This window comes from Oenanthe melanoleuca, chromosome 17, assembly GCF_029582105.1.
Source record: "Oenanthe melanoleuca isolate GR-GAL-2019-014 chromosome 17, OMel1.0, whole genome shotgun sequence".
NCBI classification, from domain to species: Eukaryota; Metazoa; Chordata; class Aves; order Passeriformes; family Muscicapidae; genus Oenanthe; species Oenanthe melanoleuca.
The window spans coordinates 10,380,949-10,408,739 of record NC_079350.1 but is presented as its reverse complement, the minus strand read 5'-3'; the positions used below and the strand labels follow the sequence as shown (position 1 = coordinate 10,408,739).

General features: G+C 57.9%; 2 protein-coding genes across 10 annotated transcripts in view; one reads left to right on the top strand and one right to left on the bottom strand.

Moving 5' to 3' along the window:
- The first annotated feature begins 10 nt into the window (after nucleotides 1-10).
- Nucleotides 11-4,671, top strand: LRRC26 (leucine rich repeat containing 26). Its single transcript, XM_056505294.1, has 2 exons — nucleotides 11-1,357; nucleotides 2,295-4,671. The coding sequence occupies exons 1-2, from the start codon at nucleotides 685-687 to the stop codon at nucleotides 2,552-2,554; spliced, it is 933 nt and encodes a 310-aa protein (XP_056361269.1). The 5' UTR covers nucleotides 11-684; the 3' UTR covers nucleotides 2,555-4,671.
- Nucleotides 4,672-5,567: 896 nt separating this feature from the next.
- GRIN1 (glutamate ionotropic receptor NMDA type subunit 1) overlaps nucleotides 5,568-27,791 on the bottom strand; it is a 38,636-nt gene continuing 16,412 nt past the window's right edge. For 2 of the 9 annotated variants that reach the window (XM_056505285.1, XM_056505287.1), the window contains 16 exons: nucleotides 27,178-27,299; nucleotides 25,979-26,153; nucleotides 24,489-24,633; nucleotides 24,311-24,394; nucleotides 22,921-23,056; nucleotides 21,971-22,098; nucleotides 21,627-21,791; nucleotides 21,274-21,392; nucleotides 20,408-20,520; nucleotides 19,783-19,931; nucleotides 18,907-19,064; nucleotides 18,379-18,540; nucleotides 16,677-16,786; nucleotides 15,535-15,680; nucleotides 13,685-13,936; nucleotides 5,568-7,051 (listed from right to left, as the gene is read on the bottom strand). In XM_056505285.1, the coding sequence (XP_056361260.1) occupies nucleotides 6,983-7,051; nucleotides 13,685-13,936; nucleotides 15,535-15,680; nucleotides 16,677-16,786; nucleotides 18,379-18,540; nucleotides 18,907-19,064; nucleotides 19,783-19,931; nucleotides 20,408-20,520; nucleotides 21,274-21,392; nucleotides 21,627-21,791; nucleotides 21,971-22,098; nucleotides 22,921-23,056; nucleotides 24,311-24,394; nucleotides 24,489-24,633; nucleotides 25,979-26,153; nucleotides 27,178-27,299 (2,233 nt within the window). In that variant the 3' untranslated portion in view covers nucleotides 5,568-6,982. Of the gene's footprint in view, nucleotides 7,052-8,907; nucleotides 10,083-12,836; nucleotides 12,948-13,684; nucleotides 13,937-14,097; nucleotides 14,140-15,534; nucleotides 15,681-16,676; nucleotides 16,787-18,378; nucleotides 18,541-18,906; nucleotides 19,065-19,782; nucleotides 19,932-20,407; nucleotides 20,521-21,273; nucleotides 21,393-21,626; nucleotides 21,792-21,970; nucleotides 22,099-22,920; nucleotides 23,057-24,310; nucleotides 24,395-24,488; nucleotides 24,634-25,978; nucleotides 26,154-27,177; nucleotides 27,300-27,791 lie in introns of those variants that run through there. The other 7 variants (XM_056505289.1, XM_056505290.1, XM_056505286.1 and 4 more) reach the window with 4 other exon arrangements.

The window sequence follows — 27,791 nt, the reverse complement described above, 5'->3', positions numbered from 1 at the left end:
GGAGCTGGCACTGCCATGCCAGGGGAGGGCAAACCAGTTTGGGGTGGCTGCAGCCCAGCAAGCTCACCTTTGCCATGCTTCTCATCAGGGGGTTCCTGCATCACCCTCCATGTGCACACATGGGAAGGAGGCAGGTGGCCCAGGGATCTAACCCCTCCTCATTCTGGCACGGCTGGGTCCCCTGCCAGGGGCACACAGGGCTTGCACAGGGGCTGGGCTCACAGGGAAGGCCATGGCTCCCAGCACTGCTCCCCCTGAGGATCCCTGGGCATGGTGGGACAGCAGTAAGAGGGAGTAAGACCTGCAAATGACGTGATTTTGTCCCAGTTATGTTTTTTCCTGGTACCCAGCCACTTTTGGGGGTCCTGGGCCCAAACACCCCTCTGTACCTGGCTGTTGAGGCAGTGCCCACGGGAGGATGGAGGCTTAGCGATGGATCTGGATTTGCTCCTTTCCAGCTCTGCAGCCTGCAGCACACACACACAGTTAATCACAGGCCGTGCAGAGCTGGCTGCTTACCTGGCTGGAGCGGTGCCTGCCGAGGGAGGGACGTGGGCACGGTTCCACACCTTGCAGGGCAAGCATCACTGCAAAAATATTTACTGAGAAAAGTGCAGCTCCACCCCGAGGAAAACCGGGTCCGGGAGCGGAGCCCCGTGCAGGTTTGCACTGGGTGAGCCGGGAATGAATGCGAGCGGCTGCAGGGAGCCGAGCGCTGCCCAGCGCCTCCGGCCGGCCGGGGGCAGCGGGCAGGGGCTGGGCGAGGCAGGGAGCTCCGGGGAGCCTGGCCAGGGCAGGGAGCCCTCTGTGCCTCGGGGGGCAGCCGTGGGCCCCGTGCTGGCCCTGCTGCTGCTGCTGCTGCTGTGCCCCCCGCCCGCGGCAGCGTGCCCGGCCGCCTGCCGCTGCTCTTCGGCAGACACGGACTGCAGCGAGCGGGGCCTCCGGGAGGTGCCCTGGAGCCTCTCGGCCAACACCAGCTCGCTGTGGCTCGGCCACAACTTCATCAGCGTGCTGGGGCCGCGCTGCTTCCCCCCGCTGCCGGGGCTGCGGCTGCTCAGCCTGGCGCACAACCGCCTGGAGCGCATCCACAGCCGGGCGCTGCTGGGGCTCGGGGCGCTGCGGGAGCTGGACCTCAGCCACAACCGCCTCACCCTGCTGACCCCCGAGACCTTCCTGCCCCTCTCCAGCCTGGCCAAGCTCAACCTGGGCAGCAACAGGCTGGGGGAGCTGGAGCCGGGCGTGCCGGGCGCCTTGCCCCAGCTCCAGGCGCTTCTCCTGCAGGACAACCCCTGGGTGTGCAGCTGCAGCATCCTGCCCCTCTGGCGCTGGCTCAGCCGCAACAGGGAAAAAGTGCGAGGTGAGTGCCCAGAGGGACACGTCCCCACGGCCCCTGCCCGTTCCACGCTGGCCGGTCAGCCTGGCAGGGCCCAGCAGCCGGGCTGCCAGCTGGCTCAGGGCCTGGGGGGTCAGTGCCCTTGGGGTGGGGTTGTCCAGAACCTGGCCTGAGGTCATGCCAGCTGCTGTGCCTGCTTGGGTGGATGCACCCCTGGGTCTCAGCTGGTGCCCACATTTAGGGATTGCCTGAAAAGGAGGCTGGCAGTGTCCCAGTGACAGGTGGCCAGCACTGTCCCCAGCAGTGGCACCAGTCCTGCCACATGGCACCTGAGGGAGCAAGTGGAGCCTGTGTGTCAGAGTGCACATCACTGCTGGCCCATCCAGGATGCAGTGCTTTCAGCCCCTTCCCCAAAGCCTTCATGAGCCCGGTTCTGATCCTGCATTTCTTCCCCCACAAGCCCCAGTGACAGACAGCTCTGCCAGCAAACTCTCTCTCACCACTGTTGCTGTCTCCTGCTTGCTTCCAGCTCGGATGAGTGACTGCACTTGTGCTGGCTGGGACCTTCTGTGGTGTCTCCAGGCTGGCTGCTCCCTTCTCCCCACATTTGTCTTCTGGGAGCTAGTCCCTCCCCCTTGTCTGCCCCACCTGCCATCCTGCCCCAAACCCATCTTCCTGTGCCTCCTCCAGCACTGTGCCCACCTCCCATCCCATCCCATCCCATCCCATCCCATCCCATCCCATCCCATCCCATCCCATCCCATCCCATCCCATCCCATCCCATCCCACACAGGTAAATCCTGAACCTCACTGTTCCCCTTGACACGGGTGATGTTGGTGACTCTGGCCCCTGTCCTCCTGCCCTGGTGCCACCTGTCCCATGCAGACCTGCCATCCCCCTGTCTGGCCCCTGCCTTTCCCATCTGCCCATGTGCCCTCCAGCTCTGCTTTTCTCTTTCAGAGAAGAGTTTGCTCCTCTGCAGAGCTCCGGAGCAGCTGAACAAGTATCCCATCATGGCCTTTGGGGATGAGTCCTTCAGGCAGTGCCAGGACACCTTGCTGTCCCCCGAGCACTACATCTCCTTCTTCATCATTGGACCCTTCTCCTTCATCGCCAGCATCTTCTTCTGCACCTTCCTGGGCTCCCTGGTGGTGTTCTGCCACAGCCTGCGCCGGGAGAGCCACTGCTGGAGGAGACCCCGCATCTGCAGGGTGCACTGAGGGCTCAGCCAGGCTGTGCCTGCCCAGGGTGTGCCTGCCCAGGCTGTGCCCGGCCCTGGCTCTGCCCTGCCCAGGCTGTGCCCTGCCCTGGCTGTGCCCTGCCCAGGCTGTGCCAGCCCAGGCTGTGCCTGCCCAGGGTGTGCCTGCCCAGGCTCTGTCCTGCCCAGGGTGTGCCTGCCCAGGCTGTGCCCGGCCCTGGCTCTGCCCTGCCCAGGCTGTGCCCTGCCCAGGCTGTGCCCTGCCCTGGCTGTGTCCTGCCCTGGCTCTGCCCTGCCCAGGCTGTGCCCTGCCCAGGCTGTGCCCTGCCCAGGCTCTGTCCTGCCCAGGCTCTGCCCTGCCCTGGCTGTGCCCTGCCCTGGCTCTGCCCTGCCCAGGCTGTGCCCTGCCCTGGCTGTGCCCTGCCCAGGCTGTGCCCTTCCCTGGCTGTGTCCTGCCCAGGCTCTGTCCTGCCCAGGCTCTGTCCTGCCCAGGCTCTGTCCTGCCCTGGCTGTGCCCTGCCCAGGCTGTGCCTGCCCAGGCTGTGTCCTGCCCTGGCTGTGCCTGCCCAGGCTGTGCCCTGCCCAGGCTCTGTCCTGCCCAGGCTGTGTCCTGCCCAGGCTCTGTCCTGCCCAGGCTCTGCCCTGCCCAGGCTGTGCCCTGCCCAGGCTGTGCCTGCCCTGGCTCTGCCCTGCCCAGGCTGGGCCTCATCCATGCTCCTCTCCAGCTGCCTGCACCCACCTGTTGCAAACTCGTCCCTGTGGACCAGTGAGATGAAGTTCTGTTCCTGGAATCACTCTGGGTTTTCTCAGAATCCCCCAAGATGGTGCCAAGCTGCCTCTGCCAGGGAGGAGCAGCCTCCGGCCCAGCTCCCTGCAGCCTGACCACCAATGCTCTCAGTTTTGGGAGGTTCCCCAAAGCCACCTTCAGATCTGGGGCACCCCTTGTCCTCCCCCTGTGCTGCCCAGTCCCCTCAGTGTGCGTTTGGGATGCCCCTTATGCCTCACTGTGCCTTTATGTGCAGCCTGGGAGTCCCTGTGTGCATCCCAGGACACACCACGTTCCTCTTGGTGCCTTTCAGGCCACCTCAGGAGTCAGCATTTGCCTTTTGGTGCAGCCCAGGAGCCTCTGTGTGCCTTTCAGTTTGCTCCTTGGGCCTTCTGGTGCCCCCTGCCCCCTCTGACTGCCCTCAGTGACCCCAGCAGCCTCAGTGCTTTTTTCTGTGCCCTCAGGACTCCTTGGTTTGGTGTTTCCTGCACCTAAATGTCATGTTTGGCTTCTGTGTCCTGGCAGGCATTGTTTTTCTTTTAGTGCATCCCAGAGTTTCCTGTGTGCCTTTTGGTGGCCCTGAAGATCTCTGGGTGGTTTGGAGCATTTCAAAGCCTTCATGGGGCTGCCAGACCATCCCAGGCCCTTCAGTGTGCTGCCCAAGGACAGGACTGGCTGCAAAAAGCTCCTTTTGATAGTTTTTTCCATTGAGCTGGGAATGTTGGTGCTGAGAAGGCTCAGCCAGCACCTAAGGCCTAGGGTGAGGCTGGAGTGTAGGGTGAGGGCCAGGAAGAGCTTGGAGCTGCCACTGATGTGGTTTGGCAGAGGAGCTGCCAAAGGATGGGTGAGGCTACAGTGGTTTCGCCCTCAATAGCTTTTCCCCAGGCTACAGCTCATCTCAAGCCAAGGTATAGGGCTAGCTCAGTGCTGAGAGTGGGACAAACAGCCCTTTACAGCAGCCCTGGCTGCTGCCTCACTTCCCATCACCCACAAATCAGGGCTGGGGCTGCCCTTGCACCTCCCTGCCCTGCTGCCTCCTTCCCTTTCCTGTGGAAATGCTGCTGGAAATGCTGAGTGAGTGTGCTGGGAGATGGCCTGGAAGGGTCTGGAGCTGTGCTCCAGGAGAAAGCCACAAGCTGGGGTGACAAAACATCTTTCAAGGAGAAACAGCAGCCCTTTTTGGCTTGGTCCTTACCCACTGCAAGATGATCAGAGGCACAATGAGATGCTGTGACCACCAGCCTTGTTCACACCATCTGCTGCCCATATAGGAGCTGGGACCTGCAGGGATGTGGCAGGAGTCAGTGCTTCCTTCACTGGACCCTTGGCATGGGTTCAGGAAATCACACAGAAATAAAGTGAGTGTCACCTCAGGGGTGGCTTGCTTCCGTTTTTATTTTCAGGAGAGAAACTAGCCCCGTGTGCTGCCACATGGCCAGATCCCTGCCTCCTTCTGTGTTGTGGGGCAGGGTCTGCAGGAGCTGCTGAAGGCAGCATCTGCCCCAGTGCTGCCAGCCCTGCACCTGGGAGGGCTGCAGGACCCCTGCCTTTCCCTGGAGCATCCCAGTTTTCCCAGACCCTCTCTAGAGAGTGTTCAGTTATTCCCAAGAAGGCCTGGGCTTTCCACTTGGAGCTAGGACCCTGTTTGTCCTCCTGCATGGCCACCTGAGCCCTGCTCCTTCCCTCAGACCCTCCTGAGCCCATGGAGGCTGGGCTGGGGGTCTCAGCACACGGGGAAGGGGCTGTGGATGGGTGATGCTTCTTCAGCTCAGCCTTGGGGGACCTTCTTATTTCAGAGATCACTTGGTGGATCTCCCTATGGACGGGCTGATGTGTGAGGACTTCCTCAATGCCTTCATCCCTGCAGTCCATGCCCTATTCCCAAGGCTGGCCCCACTGGCCAGGCCCCACGCGGGCTCCCAGGAGATGGGGAGCCCAGGGGACTGTTTTCCCTAGGATGGAGGTGGGACAGGCCAGCTGCTATGGTTCTGGTGTTTGGACAGCTCCAGACTGTCCTCATCCTCTCACTGGAAGGCCTGTGCCCCACCCTGGCACCCAGGCTCTCTGTCAGCTGAGTATCCCAGAATGGGGATGTCCTTCCCTGCCAGTCTCCTCTGTAGCCCCTGGCCTTTCTCCCTGCTGCTGTCTCCATCCCTTCCTGTCCCCCCACTGCCACAGACCCTGCCACAGGCTCGGCTCTGATTCACTAGAGGGGTCCCTGCTGGCTTTGCCAGAAGCCAGAGACAGAAAGAGGCACACAGCTCTGGAATAAACTTCATGATCCAGTCTAGACTTTACTGAGCTCTTGCAAAAACTTGGTATTAATGTGACATTGACGTATAAAGTAGAATGGGTCCGATTTCTCAGCTGGAGCTAGATGAACTTGATGGAGCCACAGCAGTCAGTGGGACGATGCTCACAGACCTCAGCTGCCATGTGAAAATCCTCCCGCGGGGGCAGCCTGGGGCAGGGGCAGGCGGTTGGTGCCGCCGGGGCTGGTACCACGCTGCGGGTGAGTTTTCCGTGCAGGACACGGGATGTGACGCTGCCCGTGCGCTGCCGGCCCGGGGGGTGCGCAGGGTGGGCTCGGGGGAGGAGGGCAGCGGAGGGACGGGGCAGCCTGGCTCCTTCGGTTCCCTTCTCCCGAGCGGGGATCTGCTTTCCACGTCCCCAGGCTCAGGCGGACGGACACGGCAGCGAGCCGGGGCTTCAGGGCTGCGGCGGGAGCTGCTGGCAAGCTTGAGCTGCAGGTGGGGGTGGCAGGGGGCCGCCGGTGCCGCCGTGGTGTCCCGACAGTGCAGACAGGCTGGCTGACCAGCCAGCAGCATCTCTCCTTGCATTGCTGGTGCTGAGGCAGTGTGGAGCTGGGGTAGAGGTCAGTGCAGCCATCCAGAGCCATTTCCCGTGGAGAATTCCTGGCCAGGAGAGCTGCTGTGTGAGTGCTACATGCTGGCCGTGGCCAGGTCCTGGGGATGTGTTCTGTGCAGGAGAGGTGGGAGCCGGGGTCTTGGCTGGCAGCACTCGGTGGGCTCCGGAGAACCGCAGGGGCGTGGGCTGCCGGCGGGAGCTCTGCTGCTGTCCCGGACCGCGGACAGGACCGAGCCAGGCCACGGGCCGGGAAGGGAAGGAAGAGGTTCCGTCCCCTGCGAGGAGCAGAGCGCTCACGGCAGACTGGGGTCGCTCGGCACAGCCCAGCCTGCCGCACCAGGAGCTGCCCGCTCCGGCTGCTCAGACCGGACATCGCTGGAGCCCTGCAGGTGGTGGCAGGCGTGGAGCACACATCCGTGCGGGCTCAGAGGGCTGCAGCCTGTCAGGTTAACACGTGTTTGTGGCGTGGAACCAGCTCTTCCCTGCTGCCATGGGAGAGCAGGCACCGTGTGCCTTCTGCAGTCCTTTCCCCTTGCACGGAGCCAGTCAGTGGCAATTCTGATTATCGTGGCACTGTTTGGAAGCAATTATCTCTGTACAGTGAAGTCCAAACCTTGTCCTGGTCCTGCCATGCTTCCTGGGGCACGAGCATGGCAGCAGGCTTAGGAAGGGAGGGAGATATACAATGGAGTCACTGTGTATGGATGAAGGATGCTTTCCTCCCATCTCACCCGGAAGAACCCATCAGTGTCCCTTGAAAGGCAGTCCTGGCTGTGCCTTCCTACTGTGTTGGACTGATGGCCCTCGGGGAGAAGGTCACACCACAGTGCTGACTGAGGGGTCGGAGAGGTTGAGCTGGCCAGTTATGTCGGTGGGGTGATACTGCTGCAACACACAAATAGACAGACAAGGAGAAAGAAGAGTTAGGCAGTTCTGGCACTTGTCCCTGCTGCGACTTCCATCCCATGTGTCCCTACAGGATTTCTCTTGGGGGTGAAGCAACGCCCTGAGAGCTGCTGCTGGCTGAGGTTCCCTTTCCAGCACCACCAGTGCTTGTGCAGAGGTCGTTGCAGACGCTCTCCAAGCACCCTGGGGCTGGGCAGAGGGGACACCCAGGAGCACGGTGCAGCTTCTGCAGAGCGTGGCTGCCACGTCACCCGCCGAGCCAGGCCCTCTCTGCTCTGGGAGGGCTACAAAACAAAGCCTGTGACTCATCAGCCCAGCCCACGCCTGAACCTGTGTTTGGAGGGTCTGGCTGGGTTTTGGCACCTCTCTGGTGCCAGATCAAGCTGTGCTTTGAGGCCAGGGCATTTCACCTCCTTGCTTGAATGACCCTGCCCGTGACTATCCTTTCATGCAGGTGAGATGTGTGGTGTGGTTGATTTGTGATAAAGTGTGGCATTGATTGCTAATGTGAAAATATAGCCTGTGTTGAGGATGTGGCATGGATTTGGGGTTCTGAGCTCCTTGCAGATGGGAGGGCTTGGCATGGGAGAGGCCATGGGAGAGCTCCCCTGCTGCAGTCCCATCAGCAAGTAGGGGGGAAAGCAGAAATACCCATCAATGGGCAAGAAAAAAAGGTCCTTCCTCTCCAGGCAGGAATTTACAGCTGGGCAGTTATTTCCTCTCTTCCTCCTTCCATACTCCCTTCCTCTCCCAGCTCCATTCTCCTAACTCCAAACCCTGACCTGGATGTCCAGCCCTTCTGTGGGAGCGGGTGGCCCAGAGCATCCAGTGCTGCTCTCTGGGGTCCTAATCCAGTGCCAGGGCAGGAAAGGGTCTCTGTGGGTCTCATGTACTGCAGCACAGACCATCTCCAGTGACATTTCCCAGCCCTTGCACCACCCTGCCCAGGAGGGCTGATGTTTTGAGGGCTCCAGGGGGCTCCTCAGTGACACATTTGGTTGATGGTGGCCGTGGCCTTCGCGGCGCTGCCGGCAGCTCTGGCACTGTGGCTACCCTGTGTGCTGCACACCCTGCCTCCTCCTCCTGCCACTCCCTGAGCCCTGCATGGGGTCCTTGGGGCTGCCCTGCCCAGCCCAGCTGTGTGCTTCACGGGACCCCTTGGTGGGAGCTGCTGGGGCAGGGCCAGGAGCCAGCGGGCTCCCGTCTCTCCAGCACCGTGCTGGGACGTGCTGACACCCAGGGAGCCTCCAATGGGATCACCCTGCACTCAGGCACTGGCTAAGATCCCAATGGAGCCCCTGGGAGTTCCTGGCCATGGCCTTGCTTTGCTAAGGGGCAACAGCTCGGCCATCACCTGTGGGCACAGAGAGTGACCAAGGCGATCCCGATGTCACTCTGCCACCCTGGGGGAGCTTTTTGTGGCTATCAGCCCACCGAAAAACACCCCTCTCTCCCAAAATGGGATGTAGCCACCCCCTCCTCCAAAAGTTTGGATTCCAGCTCAGTGCAGTGTTTCCATGGCAGAGCTGCTGGGAGGTGTGAGCTTGACTCCCGCGGGGAGGAGAGGTGGCCGGGAAAGGGGAGAGGCTGGTGACTCACTGCTGCAGGAGAAGGAGGAACTGGAGATACAAAAACGAACGGGGAGAAGAAAGGTCCTTTGTTAAACATCCTGCCTGATGTGAGGGGAGTGGAAGAAGCAGAGTGTGCCTGTGTGAGTGTGTGTGCCTCGGTGCACGTGTGCGTGTGGTGGTGAAGCAGGGCAGGCTGGGGCCTTCTGGCCTCTCTGCACAGCTCTGGGCATGGGAAACACTAAAACAACCAAGCAAATGGGCAATCTGGCCAGAAAAATTAAAATACAAGAGCATGGCTTTTGATTTGAAAGCATATCTCCTCCAATCACAGAGTTATCACAGGGTAACATTCTCATTTACTTTTTTTTTTTTTTGTGTAAAGTTCATGCATGCAATTTTTAATAATAAAAATTAAAATAAAAATAAAAAAGGAAAAGAAAAAAAAAGCAAGAAAACGGTCATATCAAAACTATGATAAAGTAGGACTAATGCCAGAAGCACATATCAATAATTTAGGGTAAATTATGTTACAGGGATGGTGCAATAATCCCCAAACAAAACATTATAAAGCTAAGAAATTAATCAATATTAACCGTAGAAGAGACTCAAACATGTTAAGGTATGGAAGTGAAGTGAAGGCACCAAAAACTTTAAATGACAACCAGGAAGAAAATATAGACAAGAACTTAATGTCTTTAAAAATGACTTCAACCTAACTGGGCTCAAATGGTAGTCCCTGACTGGTGGAAGATTTTCTGGAAGAATTTTGGTTTGTTGTTGTGGTTTTTTTTCAATTAAAAAATTAGGATTCCAGCTAAATGCGATCTTGCTGTAGAAAATATCAACTTCCCTTTAGGGGAAAAAAAAAAATAAAAAGTTGTCTTTGACCTGCTTTTGGTTCTTTTGGGCCAAAAAAAACTAGGCTCTTTCTCAGCCAAGAAGCGTTTGGCTTTGGGACAGAAGCTCCTTCACTGAAAGGTGACCTTTCTGCAGGTTGTCGCCCGCTCTGGCAGCATCCCCCGGGCAGGGCGGTGCCGGGGCCGTGTGTCAGCTGTGCCTGGGGCGGGCAGTGTGGCTCTGCGATGGGGGCTAAGGGGCCTGTGCACCTCCATACGTGTCTGAACGCAATGTGCCGGCTCGGAGGTGTCTGTGTGGTCTATGCGTCTCACATGGCGTCTGTGGGGTTGCAGTATCGTGGGTGGCTGCGATGGATGGACACGTCAGCTCTGCCAGTGCTACTCGAGTTGCAGGAGCTGCCTATGGGGAACACATGCATCTCCTCCGGGGGCGGTGGGGATGATGTGCCGCGGAGAGGCTGTGCAGCTCGGGTGATGGTGGGCGCTAGGACGTTCAGAGTGGGGTGGAAGCTTCCCAGGGCTGTCTTGGCTCCATGGTGCCAGCCTGTCTCTCTGGCACTCCTGAGGGACCATTCTGCAGGGCTGCAGAGCAGAATCCATTTTTAAAACTCCCGACAACGGAAAGGAAAGAAGCAAGGCCGCCAGGTCTGCGTCTTTCGCTCGCTAGCCAGGAGAGCCCGTGGGGCTGGGTCAGCCTGGCCTTGCCCCACGGGCTCTCCAGCCTTGCCCATCTAAGACCTGGTGTGGGCCCGCAGCTCTGCTGAGCGTCATGAAACAGAGCTCCTCGCTGCTTTCTCGTCTTTACAAGGACCCCAGGCAACGTGCCCCAGCATGCTACGGACTCGTGGGGCGGCGTTGGGGTCTCTGAGCCAGGGCTGCTGCACAGAAGTGGAGGTCACCAAGCACAGGCTGTGACATGGGCTGGTGGCAGCACCCCGGTCCCGCTGGCTGCTCACCCTGCAGAGCAACAGCAGGTCTGCCCGACATCACCACAAAGCTCGCTCCACCACGGACCTCCTGCAATAGCTGCTAGTCCCCAGGCTGGCCACGTTGGCTTGGATGTTCACCCCATTGACCTGCTCTTGACCCAGCTAGCCCAGCTCCCTGGGGAATGTGTCCTGGGACCCTGGCCACAGCACCCCATGGCAGGCAGAGCACCGTGACAGACTTCTGAGCAGTGGGGAATAACTGACTGTGCAGCTGCCCCCAAAGTGGGGACCATCTTCTGGGATGAGTGGGGTCATCCTGCCTCCACAATTTGCCCATGAGCAATGTGCTGGGAAGAGCATGACTGGGACCCAAACATGGGGAGCCCTGTGCTGGACCCCAGCGGGTGTGAGAAGAGGGGGAACAGCCCCATTGTCCATCCATGGGACCTGTGGCACAGGTGGGCCCTGGACCTGGTCAGCTCAGGGCATTGGGGTGCTCCTGGCATGGGGCAGAGAGAGCTGTGGGCTGGTTGGTGTAGGATGGACGCCACACCATGGAGCAGGGTCAGGACCAGGATGCTTCCCTGGAGAGGGAGCAATGTGGGAGATACCAGGGGTGCCATGCAGCAGCTGCCCCATTTTTCCTGGATTCTCTCCCTCTCCTCTGCTCACCGGTGGCACTGGCTCCCCCAGGTGCCCAGGGCACCATCATAACGCTGCTCTCCCAGGACAGGATCCCTTGGTTTTCTAATCGTGGAGTGGTTCAAACACAACAGAACATGGGGGTCTACTCAGCCCATGCAGATCTTTCTGCCAATTTTTCTCCCCTCTTTTTTTGTGCATTTCACTTGTCCCTCCTCCTCAGTCTTGCACCACCCACCCCATCTCTGTCTCCTCTGCCCTGATCGTGGCTCAGGACACAAAGACACAACCTGTGACCTCCCTGCAGAGCTGCTCAGGAGACGCAGCGGTGGGGAGAGGGGACCCCAGACATGGGGGCATTCCTGGAACAAGAGGCCACCCAGGGAGCACAGAAGCAGCACAGGAGATGACAGGGATGCCCGTCCTCCCTGTGGGGTACAGAGGGTGAGTGGGAAGAGTGTGGGTGTTCCCCCATGACTTCCAGGCTTCGAGGTGACAGTGGGAGGAGCACTTTGTGTGAGATGGTGGCAGTAGAGCCCGGCCGAGGGCTCAGCTGTCCCCAGGGCCCCGTTCCAGGGGTGCTCCAGGAGCTTCTTGGTATGGAGCCTGCGCTGGTGTCAAAGGCAGCCTCCTCCATTTCTCACACAGAGCCGTGGCCCCGAGACCCCCTGCGACACCACATGCTGTCCCCGAGGCGCCCAAGCCTGCGGTGGGGACGGGCCACCCCGCCACGGGGGCCACATCTCCCCGCTCTGCCACCGTCCCCCCGTCCCCGCTGCGCCGGGGCAGCCTGGCGGGACCTGCTCTCAGCGGCCCCGGGCACAAACCCGCCGGTCGCCCCGGGGAGGGGATTTTGGCAAGCCCATCGCGCCAGGAGGTCGGGCAGCAAAACGCAGCGGGCGCTGCCACACGAGACAACAGAGTAGCCACAGTGCAGAGTGTCATACAACAGACGGCGACATGCAGAGGGACACGGCTCAGTCCGACAGACCAACAGCCCAACCTGACGCTGAAGTGTCTGAAGCTCCAGCACGAGCAGACACATTTGCACATTTGGAAACAGCTGGCTTTAGAGGCAGCAATTTGGAAATTTTCTCTGGTTATGTGAAAGCAGCAGAAATCTCGAGTTTGAACCAAGGCTGGGTTTTTAACAACCTCTCCCTTGGAGCCTTTTCATCTCCTTTCTAGAGCTGCATTACTGCTGACGATAACCAGAGACAGCTGTCACTCCTGTGCGAGGACTATTCCGAATGCTAATTGTCACAAACAAAAATCACATGTAGAGAGTGTGACACGCATGGCTCTTGGTGAGGTGACACGGTGCCCAAATTAAATCGGGGTGATTGTTTTTAGGCATACAATGACAAACAGGTACAGGAACACTTAGGAACAGAAAAAAAAAAAAAAAGAAAAAAAAAGAAAAATGTCATCAGTTTCAAGAGGTCAGCACCGGTAAGGTGAGCGAAGCACAGAGAGGAACATCAGAAATCATCCAGGCAAAAAGAAAACAAAAAAACAAAACAAAAACTCGTTTTCATCTCCCAACTCATCACAGGACTCCAAGCCACCTCCTGCCTGCCCTCCAGGATCCCAGCATCCTTTCAGGTACACGGGATGACTGACTGACTGACTGACTGACTGGTGACGAACATGAGCTATGCATGTACACTGGCAGCTTCGGGATGGGTGTGTGGCAGTCAATGGGATGGCAGAAGAGAGAAAGAGAGAGAAAGAGAGAGGGCAGAATTGTTCTTCTTCCTCTTACCGTATCCTTGGAGGACCTACGTCTCTTGAAGCTGGAGGCCAGGGTGGAGGTGATGGACCTAAAAGTGGCTTTCTTTTTAGGGTCAGGTTCTGCTCTACCACTTTTTCTATCCTAAAATGAATATGTATAAGTAATTAGATCTCTAGTGTGTTGTTGGAAATTCTAAATCTATTTGAATACTGCCCCACGTCATGGCCTTCACTTAGGTGAGAAAGCTACTGGAGGTGTTCTGCCACTCCCAGTCCTCCAAGGGCCTCCGTGACCCACGGCTACGGCACAGCCACCACACTGCTACAGCTACGGGGGGCCGGCCTCGCGTCTGGAGCGCTGGGCACCCTCTGGGGAGCAGCCCTGCTCTCCTGGTGTCTGCAGCCAGGCCGGCACAGCTGACCTCGCTTCCTGGGGATGCTCTGCCTGGCGCCCTGCCCCTCGCTCCTACCGCTAGCCTGGCTGGACCGAGATGTGAGATGCTGCACCTACCACTAAAAAAAAAAGTGCTCAGGGCCTTTTCTGAGGCTGAATCCTAGTGCCACAAGAGAGAGAGAGGACTGCATTGAAAGAGAAGTCATTGTATGAATATTCTGTAAAAAAAATGTGTTCAAAAATTCAAATGATGCAGTTGTGCAAAGCCGAACGTGGTTGTTGGTGGTGGTTTGGTTTGTTTTCCAAAGTAAAACAGGCTAAAAAACAAAAAGGAAACTGGAATAAAAAGAAAAGTAAAAAAAAAAAAATACAAAGGAAAAGAAAGGGAGGAAGCAAAGCGTTAGTGCCATGATGTCGTCGGGTCAGGATGAACTCAAAGAGAAACAGAACTGAAAAATGTAGGCGTTGGAGTTAGCGAGTCGGACCTGGTTGGCGCAGGCTGGGAGCACCAGCCGCCATGGTGCGGGGGCCGCGGGCCGGGGGGCCCAGCCGCGCTCGGCGCCGGGCGCTGGCAGCGAGTCCTCCCCAATTGCTTTCGTGCCAATGAGAGTGACCTTTCCGACGGGGGACGGAGAGACCAGGTCTGGCTCTGCTACCGCACGGGGGTAACCAAAATGTATCCCGCTGGTGCGTAGAGCATGCTCGGGGATACATTTGCTCCTCCTTCTCAGTTCTCTCTTTTGCGGACATGCACAAACGGAAAGGAAAGCAAGATGAATGGAATGAAATGTCTTTTTCTTCCATGGCATCTCAGGAAATAGCCATGGCAAAACTGTGATCCCAAAAACCATTATTTTTGTTTGTTTGTTTTAACAAATAAATCTTTCCACTTGCCTACCTTCTAGCAATGTACCAGATACTAGTGCTCTGACGTTTCCTCCTGTGGAAAAGTCTTACAATGTCAAACGGCTCTTTACCATGAGGCTGTTTACCCCCACAGGGCAGCATGCTTTGCTCACAGTCCCACAGACTCTGCCCAAGGACCCAGTGCAGTATTTTCTAGAAGGTTGGCAAGTGAAAAATGGCAGTGCGACTAGTGTGCTCTGTCCCAGCAGCCTTAACCCCCTCGGTGCTGCTGCTTTTTGGAAGCAAAGGAAAAAAAAGGAAAAAAAGGAGAAAAAAAATTGAGAAATGGCTTTTCCGAGACTCTTTCCAGTGAGCTGAACCCAGCGAGCTCTCAGGATGCAGCAGCCCGGCCTCGTGCTCCCCTCGCTGCTCTGGGGCAGCCCCCCCACAGCCCCAGCCAGCGCTGCCCCCGGGCCCGGCGGGCTCCTCGCGGGGTCCCAGCCTCCTCCTCTCTCTTTGCTTGCTGCTCTGCTCCCAGCGGCAGTGTCCTTTAGTCACCTAAAGGAACTCTTGCTCTTGGAACGCCGCTGTGCTTCCCCAAGGGAAAAACCAGCCTGGGTAAATCAGACAGAGCCTCCAGCTGCCCTACACCGGGGTCAGGGGCACGGTGGGGCTCAGCCCCAAAAGCAGCAGGGGAAGGGAAGTGTGAGGCTGGTGGCCCACGGACGTGCCCATGGCTCAGTGTCACTGCCAGGCACCTCTGACCCTCCTGGGCTTCCCTGCCTGAGCAGCAGAGAGATGTTCCAGGAGCGGGAGGAGCCCGGGAGAGCAACAGCCCCATGAAAGGAGACCAAGGGAGCCTTGGCACTGCCAGGGACCCGCACTGCTGCCTCCTGTGTGGGGAAATGTCCTTGTCTCCAAAGGACAAGAGCACGCACCACCTCTCTTTGGAGTCAGTCCTGGGTATGGCAAGGGCTACCACGCTGCTGCGGAGCAGGCAGGAAGGGGAGGTGATGGAAACTATGCCTGGAGCATTCCTCCACCTGAGCACCGGGCAGGGATGGTCAGTGGCAGCGGGCTGACCCTCCCATCTGCTGGTGAGCGCGGCCGGAGCCGGGCAGCAGGGCAGAACCTGCAAAGGAGCCATGCTGACACTGCCTCTCAGCCAGGGCCAGCTGTGGCTCTGGCACATGGTCCCCAGCAGAGCAAAGTCCCCATGCCGAGCTCCACTGGGGCTGTTTGGGCCAGGCCTCTGCCCTGTTGGAGCTTTGCTGGGAGAGACAGCATCGGGCAGGGGCAGCTCCCGGGGAACAGGCAGGGACAGTACCCTACAGCTCAACAGGTACCCAGTAATGCCCAGCTGGAGCTACTGAGGGTGGGGTGGGGGACAGAGGGCCCCATGCTAATCCACAGCTCTGCATTCACTGATTTGGTGTAGGAATGGAAAACGCACCTGGTGGAGATTTGCTCTAAAAACGATTTGTCCTACCTGCAGGTTTTTCCTCCACACATTAACGGCCGCAAACGCCAGCTGCATCTGCTTCCTCCGTGCGTCCTTATGTCTTTTGTAAGCTATCTCTATGAATATTAAAAATATCCCGGCAACAATACCTCCAGCCACCAGCATAAACACACCTGAAATAAGCAGGAAAGTTACAGGGGGCAGTGGAAATTGCAACATGACCCCTCATTTCTTCTGCATCATGCTCAGTGATGGGAGCATCTGCCAACCCGGGGTCCCCCCACCTTCTCCCCGCAGTCCTGGAGGGCCAGAAGGGGAACACAGCCTGAGGGATGCCAGTGCCAGTCTGGGGGGCACAGGGCACTGAGCTGCAGCAATGCTGGGCACAGGCACAGCAAGCCCCAGGGCAGACTCCATCCCCAGGACTGTGGGGCTGTTTGCACCAGAACCCAGCCCTGGTGCCCCAGTTGGGCTCGTCAGGAAGCACAGCCGTGCACAGAGCTCTGTGCTGTCCTTGGATGCCTGCAGCCCTCCAGGCTGACATTTCTGGAGTGGTGTCTGAGGAGATGGAGCAAAATACCCCTTTCTCCATTGCCTGTAACCCGGGGAGCAGTGCTGGTGAGGACAGGGTCCCATCCGACACCCCTCATCCCTCATCACTGCACTGTCTGGCTGTAGGACCAGCAGCACCACCTCAGTGCAAAGGGAGAGCCTGTCCTGGGGTCCTCACAGTATTTGCAAGATGAAAACCCCTCTGTATCAATTATCCTTGTCCTGGCCCTGCCCAGGGCTCCTCAGGACTGGGAGGGAGCCTCCTCCTGCAGCAGGGGTCTCACTCGCCTTCCCCAAGGTGCTGTTCTCCTCTCTGCACTGGTGACAGCTCTGACTGCTCTGTGACAGCCACAGTTTGGCCAGGGCACAGGGAGGGGAGCCATGCTCATGTCACAGCAGCCCCAAGCAAGGGGACCCGGGGAAGGTGGGGGATGTTCTGTGGAACTGTTCTGAACAAGGTGGGAATGGAGCCCATCTCAGCAGCCTCCCAGCACTAGGAAAGCACAAATGCAGAAGCAGCAGAAATTTGGCCTGAGAGGAGAGCCCCAGAGAGGAGGATGTATTGAGCAAAAGCAGGCTACCCAGTGAAGGGGGAGAAAGAGGTTTGCAGAACAAACCTGCCATATTTTCAAAGGTGAGTGTTGCTGGGGCATTGCTACGGGAATCACACTCTTGATACCTCACCCAAGTCTTGTCCAAATCCTCCATGAAGCCATTCTCGTGGGACCTGGAAGCACAAGGAGACAGGACAGGGTAGTCACTGGGGACCAGCCACAGGCAGCTGGGGCACACACTCTGTGCCTCCATCCTAGGACCCTGCACTGCCTGCAGCCTGCCAGCACAGGAACCAAGGATGTGCTGGCTGTGTGTGCACACCTGTGCACATGTGGCCTTTGCACAGTGAGTGTGGCTGTCTGCAGGGGCTCCAGCACTGCACACACACAGCCAAGGGCAGTGCAGTGCTGCAAGCAGGCACCCACAGCTCCCCCTGCCACTGCCCCTGCGGCGGCTCTGGGGCAGCAGCTGCCCATGTAAGCCATGGGGAAGGTGTGTTCCCAAGGCTGGATGGAGCTGGTAGTGCTCTGAGAGCTCTTTGAGAAGGCTGCAGGGAGTGGACATGAATCACATCTCCCAGTTCCCTCCGGCACAGTTCCTCCACCTGGAGCTCAGGCAATCATGGACCCCAGTCCTTTCTGGTGACCCCCAGCACCCTCTAGGTCAGGGCACTGCTGCCTGCAGGCTCCCTGGGGTGCAGTGAGGGCTGGGACAAACCAGCAGCTTGGTGTCACAGCTTGGGAGGACACAAGCTGCTGTCACAGCACCCATTTCTGCCCAAACAGGTTCATGGAGTGGGCACAGAGCACACATCCCACCACAGGCTCACTGCACTTTCCTCCCTCTTGTTCCTGGTACTCCCCCACCACCTTCCTGGGCCATCTGTAGCCCTGGGCTTCCTCATCCTCTCCCAGGAGGACACTGAGGACTCCTGTGGCCTTGTCAGGCTTCTTACATGGTTGTCCCAGTCCCATCTGCCCTGCTGCCACCCATCACCATGTTAACACCATCCCACAGATGGGGTCCATGGCTCCCTAAATCACCCTGGGTCTTGCCCATCTTCCACATCCTGCCCATTCTCTCTCAGGCCTTTCACCTCTGCATCTTGGGCAGGACCCTGGTGGTATCTCTCCTAAAATGAATTTCCCAGGGCTCCCTCCCTTCACTTGCTGCTTCCCATCTGCCTGTTCTCCATTGTGACATTTCTCTACCCGCAATGAGTGTGGCATTTCCAAAGTAATGAAGGAAATCCCTTTTCACCCACAATATCAGCCTGATTTGTGACACCCCACACTGCAGGTTAGTGCTGGTGTAAAAGCCTCAGACTCAGAAGGAGTCCTGACATATCCCTGTGTAACAGGAGTAGCCAGAGTTGAGAAAAAAGCCCTGGATGACCAAGCCAGGGCAGTGCAGTGCTGTTGGACAGGCTGAGCCCTGAGGGAGGAATGGGGAGACGGCAGCACCAACACCCTGCTCACAGAAACCTGTGATGGATGGCTGCTCTCTGCCAGCTTTGCCTACCCCCCTGGCTGACCATGGCTCTGCTCCCTGCCCTGCTCTGCCCTCCCTCCAGTCCCCTGCTGCTTCCCCAGCCCTGCAAGCCAGAGCTGAGGCTGTGGGTGCCCACCCCAGTCACTCCATGTCCCCTTAGTCAGGATGGAAGGGCAGCCCCCAGCACCCCTGTCCCTGCAGTCTGGAGGGTGGCTGGCAGTGCCAGCCCACGCAGCATTCGGGGCAAGCCCACGCCAAGAGCCGTGTACGGACTTGAGGATGGCGAGGGAGACGTTCTGCTTCCAGGGGCTGTCCTTGCGCATCCCGATCCCGAAGCCGGAGCGGAAGAAGAGCTCCCCCGTGGTCACCAGGTCACACTTCTGGGAGGCCTCGAACTCCAGCACTGCCGAGTCCCAGATGAAGGCGTGGAGCTTGCTGGACACATAGGGAGGATGGGGGTCAGGCTGGGCAGCCCGGCTTGTCCGCAGCCTCTGTGGGAGCAGCGAGGCTGCTCCCAGCCCTGATTTAAACTGGAGCCACCCAGCTTTGGTGGAAGGAGAGGCCAGAGAGGGAGGCCATGGCCAGGGCTCTCACTGGGCCATCCCCCACACGGACGTGGTGCTCCCCACCCAGAGACCTGGGGTGCACCAGGGCTGGACAGATCCCACCCAGCCCCAGCTGGAGGTCCCATCAAACCATGCTTTGACCGCAGCTCTCTCCAGCTTTGCCCTGCTTGCTCCCCCACTGCAGCTCCCTGAAGCCCTTCCCAGCGTGGCCAGGGGAGGTGCTGGCCCCACTCACTTGTCCCTCACTGCCTGGATGGCCTCGGCAGCGCTCTCGTAGTTGTGCTTCTCCATGTGCCTGTACATGGTGCTCAGCTCCACCTGCCGTCGGAAGTAGATGTCCACAGAGCTCTGCTTCACCGTGGCGTAGATGAACTTATCCGAGGGGTTGCGCAGCTGAAAGGCAAGAGCAGGGCTCCTATTTTTTCTGTCCTACACCAGCAGAACTTTCTCACCCCAAAGCTGTTTCCTCTCCCATTTCCCATCTCCTTCAGGGAGCTGTTCCCTAGAGAATACCTTGATCTCCCCAGAGGATGCCAGGGGACAGTGAATGCTCTGGGGCCCTGGTGCTGGATGCATCCCCCTCAGCAGGGGATGCCATGGGGCAGGGACACGGTGGCACTGAGGGTGCAGGAGGCCTGGGGATGCCATGGGGCTGGCAGTGCCATGGGCAGGCTGTGGGATGCTGTGGGTCAGCGCTGCTGCAGGGCACATTCCTGCATGCCTGATGAGCTGTGGCTGTGTCCTTGCCAGAGCAGGAAATGGATTTGAGGCATGTGGAGAGTATTGACTGCACCGCAGGGACGATTTCATTAGTTATAACTCATCCATAATGAATCGTTTCCTCGTTGATGAGAGGAGGCTCTCCAGGAACTGGCAGGCACTTTGACTGCAGACAGGCTATTTCTGGACAGGTTGTTTTCCTGCTGATCCCTGCCCACATCTGTCCATTCCCACCCAGGGCAGGGGCTCAGACTCACCAGCACCAACCCAGGCACAGCTCCCTGGGTCTGGCCCCCCAGCCCAGATCACAGCCGTGGTGAATCAGGGCTCTGGGAACCACAAGCCATGTCACATGCCCCAGGGAAGGGGAAAGCAGGCGAGGGGTCATTACCCGGGGGTCATTAATGCCTGTGATCCTCTCCTCAGGTCTGTCTAACACCAGGAAGGCTGCCAGGTTGGCAGTGTATGAAGCCACAATGATCATAGCAAAGCCAGCCCACACCATGCCAAGGATACGGGCAGAGAAACTCCGGGGAGCACCTGCAGGGAGAGAGGAGAGATCACAGTGGCACCATGAGGGCTGGGCTTGGTTGCCAAAGCTCTGTCAATCCACGTGAGCCCAGTGGCAGCTGTAGATGTGCAACGTCTATCTGCTCTGCCAGCAGCTGTGCAAGGAGCTTCTGCACTGCCTGAGCCAAAAAACCCTCCAGCTCCTTCCAGGGCACACTGTGTGCCACCCTGAGAGGGTGGGTACCCTGGGCAGGGGATCCAGCCCAAGTTTCCCTGCCTTGTTTCCCATCCCTGGTGCTGGGGATGGCCAGACAGCCCTGACAACTGCCACAAATGTGCAACACTAGCATCACCAAATCTCCTATCAGCCTGCTCCAGGGAATGAGGTCCCACAGGGACCATGTGAGAGTGGCAGGCTGTGGAAGAGGGCAGGGGCTTCCCCCAGCCTGCCCAGCTCAGGGCTTGGGCTGCAGGGCAGAGCAGTCCTGCTGTGAGCTGGGACTCACCTTCTCCAATGCCAGAGTTCAGCAGGACTCCCCAGGAGAACCACATGGCTGAGGAGAGAGTCAGAGCATCTTCCTCCTCCTCCTCACTGTTTACTTTGAACCGGCCAAATGGGCTGGAAAATAAGAGAAGAACCCTTCTCATTCCCCTCACCCTGATTCCCAGAGCTCCCTTCTCATCCCCCTCACCCTGATTCCCAGGGCTCCCTTCTCATTCCCCTCACCCTGATTCCCAGGGCTCCCCACTGTGCCCTACGTGTCCTAGTGCAGTCCTGTGTCACTCATTCCTACAGACTGTGCCTTGTCCAAAGAAGCTCTTCCCTGTTCTGTCCCACTGCCTGGCACATCCCCTGTGCTGACCTGTAGCCCTGTCTGGCTCACACTGGTGCTGGTCCCATCACACTCTCTCCAGACCAGAAAGATCATCTGACCCTGGCCAGCTCACTCTCCCACTGCAGCATAGAGGGCTCCCTGCAGATTAGCCACCAAAGCCTCTGGGCACAGGGCTGAGGCAGGTTCTCCTGCCCTCAGAGGAGCTGCCACAGGCCCAAGGAAGGCTGAGAGGAAATTCTCTGAGAGCTCAGAAGCTGACAGTCCCCTTGGTCAGGTATCTGTACAGCACCTGGTCTGACAGGTGTGTTACCACATCTCCACGTGCTGGTTGCCCCACATATCCATATTCCTTAGCTTAGGCAGCCAGAGGGGCCAGCAGCCTCAGCCCAGGGCTGGTGAGGCAGAGCAGGTGGGTTAAGTCCCTGTGAGAGCCCCCAAAGGCTGCAAGACTGTGCCCAAGCAAGGGACCCAGGGGACAGTTCCCAGGAGCACCTCCCTGTCCCCTGCAGATCTTGAGTGGCCCAAAGAGCACTCACCTGAATCGGTCTAAGAGGTACAACATGACTGCCACCACATGCACAGACAGCCCCACCAGCAGCCAGAGCGTGCTCTGGAAGGGCTGCATGAACGAATCCAGGGTGCTGCGGGGGATTTCCTGCACAAAGGAGAGAGGGAACAGAGCTGGCACCCCTCACACCTGCACCTGCCCCCATGGAGGGACCCAGAGGGGCCATGCCCTGCCCCAAGCCCCTGTGCTACTCAGGAAGGGTCAGACAAGAGCTGCATTGGAACCAGCAGCCTGGAGCCTGGAATTTGCAGGGTCTGCACTGGCACAATCTGGGGAACAGGCACTGCCTATGTTCTACAAAACATCCCACCCAGACTGTACCTTCTTCACGAGGATGGTGAGGCCCTGGTACTTGAAGGGCTTGGAGAACTCGATGTACTGAGCCCGCTCGTTGTTGATGGTGAGGGGAGCCACAATCATGTCTGCCTGGCCACTCAGCAGCTCCCCCATCATCCCATTCCACTCCTTCTTGTTGCTGTTGTTCACCTGCCAGGAATCAAAGCCAGGTCAGACCCTGCCCTGACACACATCCCCCACCAGCCAGGACCCTACACTTTTTAGGAATCCTGCATTGCCCTTCCACCCCACCCTGCTGAGGAAAAGGGCGTGGGGGTGTTTCAACACACAATACAGGCAAAGAAAGATCACAGGCTGCCCAAACTCACCCGCTCTTGGGTACCAAATTTACCATCAGCCACCAGGTGAACCTCGTAGGTGAAGTTCATCACCCCTGCCAGGCGGATGAGCAGGTCGATGCAGAAGCCGTAGCAGCACAGTGCCACGGTGGGGCGGCCTGGGGGGCACAGAGCAGCATGAGGGGGCAGCCCTCGGCCAGGGACCCCCACTGGGTCCGTGCCTGGCCCCAGGAGAGCAGCCACCCCAGGCTCTGGCTCATGTGGGATGGAACCATGTTATTCTGTAGGGCCATCTGCCTGGCCAGCCTCTCTCACTGCCTCCATCACCTGTGGGTGTTGGCAGGCTGGGGACAAAGGGGTCCCTTCCTTTGCCATGTCCCAGTGAGTGGGGCTCAGAGGGGTGCTACCCACCCGCTGCAGGGCAAGGAGAGGGCTCGGTGCATGTGCTGGAGGAGTCCTGACATGAGCCCAGCAGGCTGAACACAGCCCAGGACACCACTCTGGGGGGTGCTGTGCACAGGAAGGTGAGATGAGCCAAGGGGATGCCCTTCAGGTGGATCTGGGCAAGCCTGGCATTGCTGAGCAGCCCCCACCCCACACCAGCTGCTCACTCCTGATCCTGACACCGGTTTCTGTGACAGTTTGAAACTGGTGCTGTGTCAGTGCAGCATGTGCTAACATGCCTCAGGGTTCTTGCTGCTGTTGGAGATCAAGGCAGAGAGAACTGGAACATGTCAGGAGACAGAAACTCGGGAAGCAATCCCTCAAAGCAGCCCTGCTGCCCATCCAGAAGAGAGGCAGTGGGAAAGAAAGAGTTGGGCTCAAACCCCTGGATCCCAGGGCCCAACTCCTGCACAGTACTGCTGTCTGGGGGCCTGCTCTGCTGTCACCTCTCTGTGCCTCATCCTCTGGGCCTCCTGTGTGACTCAGCACCCTCCCTGGGACCCCTTGGAGTGGGAGTTCCCACCAGACCGAGTTACCTGGGATGGTCTCATTGGGTCCAGTGCAGAAGACCTTTTTAACAGGATCTCCATTGATGGTGAATTCCTCCCTGCAGGTCCCATCTGCCTGAGTGGGCTTCACATACACAAAGGGCTCTTGGTGGATGGTCACAATCTGTGAGGAAAAGCACAAACATCCTCTGGTCTGTGTTTCCCTCCAGAGCTACATTCCTGTGGCAGGAGCTGGGCTGCCTTCCTCACATGGGCCATGTGCCCCCCCCAGCTGCCATCTCAGCCCAGCATCAGGACCTGGCTTTGGCATCAGAAGATTTGGGAATCAGAGAATCAGAGAATCCTCTAAGCTGGAAAAGACCTTTAAGATCATGAAATCCAGCTGTTAACACAGCACTGCCAAGAAAAACACTAAGAACATTTGCTTTCCCTGCACATGAGCCTCAAAATCTCTTTCCCTAACAGGAGACTGATGGGAGACACCACACAGCCAGAACTAGTGCCTGGAAAGGGCTCTAGACACTGTCACATGCCCCAGGTTAATGCAGGTGTTTCAGTCCTGCCCTGGACCTTTCAGTCAAGCAGCAGTTGCAACGTACCCATAGCACCTCTGTGGGGACAAGGGCTCAGTGGGAATGGGATTTCCCTTGCTGGACAAATGAACAGTAGGGCAAATGAATGGCCATACTGGTAAGATCTGCCTGGCCAGGATCCAGTCACTAAAGGGGGATACAGTCACTAAAGGGGGATACAGTCACTAAAGGGGGATACAGTCAGTAAAGGGGGATACAGTCACTAAAGGGGGATACAGTCACTAAAGGGGGATACAGTCAGTAAAGGGGGATACAGTCACTAAAGGGGCTGCTGAGTAACACTTGAAGGAAGAGCATGAGAAGCAAAGCAAGACTGGAGGGACCTTCTGCCAGTGTTATCTCCATCTTTTGGCCATCAGCTCCTCATTAATTTCCTGAGTTCTGCCTTGCAGCCACCAATCCACTCACCCTCTACCAGAAAGTTTAATCTCCTTTTGAATGTTTCCACCTGATCTCTGCACTATCAGAGCTGAACCATGCCTTGGCCAAAGGAGCCCATCCTTGTATTTCTTGCAAACCTGTGACAGGTGTCCTCTGGCTCCCATGAGAACACCTTGTCCCTCCACCCTTTCTGTGCTGTTTTCTCTCATACCCACTTCCCACCTGTCTCTTTCCAAACCCAAGGGTGCTACCACCCTATCTAGATCGACTCCAGCTGAAAGTTGTGCTCTGAACACCCTCCACTACCTTCTCTATTTCTCTCCCATATCCTTTCCTGGCCTTGCAAGTGCTGCAGAGCAGCAGTGGAGGTGGAAGGCAGATGAAGTCAGTGCCTGGCATGCAGAGAGCTGAGAAGCACTGCCCCTAAAGCCATTTGCTCTTACCTTCAACTTGGTTGACATCTGATAGCCTTGAGGTTTCTCAGTTTCCCCCCCTGGCCAGATGATCTTCCTGTCATTGGTCAGGACCTGCAGTGGATCCCAGAGGAAGCAGGTGGACATGAGGCCAAGGTGGACACCCCAGTGCCCAACCCCTCCCACCCCAGGCCAGGCCTGCACGTACATTGCTGCCGTTGTAGATCCCAACCTGGACCAGTTTCCGATTCTGCAGGTTCATGATGCTGTAGTTGGCAAATTTCCTGTCCCCATCCTCGTTGAACTCCACCCGGCCAGTGACACCCTCTGAGTACTTGGAGGACATCAGCACCCTGAGGAGAGAAACACAGCTGGGACAAGCTAGAACACCTGCTGTGCTACTGAGATGCCTCACAAGGCATCAGAAAGGCAAATGCTTCCTCTCAGTTACATGCCATAAGGTCACTACCCTGCAGAAGTCCAGCCAAGGCTACCTATGTTCTGTTAATAGACCTGTGGTCATCCCCTCCTGGTGGATGGAATCAGTTTCCCAAATGTTCTCTACCATATCTTCTGTCTTTGCCCCTTGTTCTCCACCAGATCAGTCCCACTCCCTTCTGGAACAATCTGTCCCACAGCACCCAAGTATAATTTCCTCTGGGGATTCCCTGGGAGGTGTGCCTGTGCTACAGCTTTGGTGCTGTCCCTGGCACCTGCCCATCCCAGCCTGGCTAGTGGCCCAGGCACACACAAACACGACCAAGGAGAGAACCAGCCCCCAAACCCTGGAAAGGTGACAGTGGAGATGAACAAGGATTGCTTGAGCCACTTGTGGAGAACAGCTTTGACTGACTCATGCCAAAGACTGTCACTGCATGGGATGCCACACATGCCTCTAAAACAATCTCCAGGCTTTGCAGGTCTCATGCTCAACAGAACTGAGGTCTGCAGGGAGTGGCTGCTCCACCCTGTGGCCCCAGCACCTGCAGTGTTCAGGGACTGGGGTCTGGAAGCACATGCAGGACCTGCTGATCCCCTGCCCTGGCAGCAGGACCCCACAGGCACATGCTCCCATCTGTGACACCCCAGCCTCCAAATCCACAGCACCAGGGCTTGCTACAGCCCAGGGCAGCCTGTCCCATGCATGGCATCTCTTGCCACCAATCCCTGCTAGCAGCGCTGGACCCATGCCACAGCCCTTGGAATATTCAGCAAGAAACATGTCCACAGCACCAAGATAAAATGGGACAGAAATATCCCTCTACCTTCATTTGGCAGGAGCCTCCCTCTCTCCCACTTCCACCCATGGAATTAAGCTCCAGACTGGAGGAGACCATGGTCCCCAATCTTTTCCTCCCTGTCCACACATCCCAGCTGTCTAAGCATTGCCCAGGGTAGCATGGGTTGATATGGACTGAATTGGTGCCAGGCACTAGAATGATGCCTAAACAGCCTGGAAAAACTGGGTGCCATTGCCTGAGCCTGTCTGGAAGAGTTTTCTAGGAGAGATGTTGCCCTCAAACCCAAATCATGCAGAAGAGTCCAGGCAGCCCTGTGCCACATGCTCCAAAGCTTTAATAACAGATAGCCTGAACAAAGCCACCATGTCCTTCTGCACCTTTTCCACATGCTCCCACCTTTTCCAGCTCTCCCCCATCAGGTCCTCTGCTCCCTCCAGCAGGACCCTTTCCCCAATACCTCTTAAAAAGGGGTCCTGTCTTCCAGATGTTGGTGTTGCCCACGCAGCCCCGCGGTGGGTCTGTGATATTCTCCTTCTCAAACAAGTCGTGCACAGCCTGGGCCACCACAGCCACAGCATCACTGATGTGGGCTGACTCGTTCTTGCCATTGATGAGCTGCAAACCGATCACTCCTGCCGCGGGCAGAGAGGAGCCGGGTCAGCATTCCTGGGTCGCTCAGCGTTACTGCCATGCCCAGCCCTTGGGACAGCGAGCACAAGGCTGCGGGCTGAGGATCCCTTGGGTGCAGTGGGAAGCTGCCTGAGCTTCAGGCAGGAGTAGGCAGGGGCAGCGTGGCCGGGCTGGCACCCAGTGTGGGTGGGATGGCACCCAGCGTGGCCGGGCTGGCACCCAGTGTGGGTGGGATGGCACCCAGTGTGGGTGGGATGACACCAGTGTGGGTGGGATGGCACCCAGTGTGGCTGGGTTGGCACCAGTGTGGGTGGGATGACACCCAGTGTGGCCGGGCTGGCACCCAGTGTGGCCGGGCTGACACCCAGTGTGTGTGGGTTGGCACCCAGTGTGGCACCCAGTGTGGCCAGGCTCCGGGCAGCACTGACACCCTGAGCTCTGTCCCCACGGCCCTGCCCAAGCCTCCCCCAGGTGACAGGCACCTTGTAAAGCCACAGTGACACGGATTTGGGCCTCACGGATTTGGGCCTCAAGAATTTGGGCCTCACAGATTTGGACCTCAAGAATTTGGGCCTCACAGATTTGGGCCTCAAGGATTTGAGCCTCAAGAATTTGGGCCTCACAGATTTGGGCCTCACGGATTTGGGCCTCACAGATTTGGGCCTCACGGATTTGGGCCTCACGGATTTGGGCCTCACGGATTTGGGCCTCAGGGATTTGGGCCTCACGGATTTGGGCCTCACGGATTTGGGCCTCAGGGATTTGGGCCTCACAGATTTGGGCCTCACGGATTTGGGCCTCACAGATTTGGGCCTCACAGATTTGGGCCTCACGGATTTGGGCCTCACGGATTTGGGCCTCAAGGCTGAGTCCCCTCGCAGTTGAAGGCAGCGGAGAGCAGAGTGCGGCGCCTCCATTCGGGACCACCCCAGTTCCCCCCGAGGGGTCCCGGGGAGGGCAGGGCCGCTCATCCCGGCGCCCTGGGCTCCTCCAGCCCGGCTGCAGCGGCCTGCAGCTGGTTCCTACCGTCCGGGGCGTAGCGCAGGGCATTGCCCGAGATCTCCCGCTCGCCCACCAGCCACACGTAGCCCGAGCCCGTCATGTTGAGCATGGCCGCTGATCTGTACACCGTGGCCGCGTCATCCTCGCTGCAACGACAGGAAGGGAACGGCCAGGTGGGCCCGGCTGCCACTGTCAGGGGGTGACAGCACCGGGGGACACCGCCCCAGGCCACTCTGGCCACTGCTTCTCCTGGAAATGGCTAAATCCTGGATGCCATGTGCGGGAGAAATGGGAATTTTGGACAGTAAATTAATATGATTACGTAGAAGTTGATTTATTGTTTACTATTTTTTTAAGACTACTGCTTACGTGATTACTCATTTTGTGATTGATGCTTTTATGCTGTTTACGTGCTTTGTAAGAGCCTTTTAGCTGGTGGCTGTTTAGAACTTTGCTGCTTACTTTTATTTTGTGTTTTTTAATTTTGGTATTTTGTTTTTTAGTTTCTTTTTTTTTTTAATTTAGCACAATTTATGTTTCAGTGGCTTTGAAGGGTTTGAACAAGTTGCAAGACGGCGCTTAAAAATGGCTTATTCCGTGCACCTGTTATAAATATTGGTGTAAAGTAAGCAGTATAC

Bases quoted from the DNA above. Each gene is read 5' to 3' on its own strand.
- LRRC26 (XM_056505294.1), top strand. From the start codon at position 685: ATGAATGCGAGCGGCTGCAGGGAGCCGAGCGCTGCCCAGCGCCTCCGG. The intron at 1,358-2,294 runs GTGAGTGCCCAG...TTTCTCTTTCAG, and splicing joins CAACAGGGAAAAAGTGCGAG to AGAAGAGTTTGCTCCTCTGC.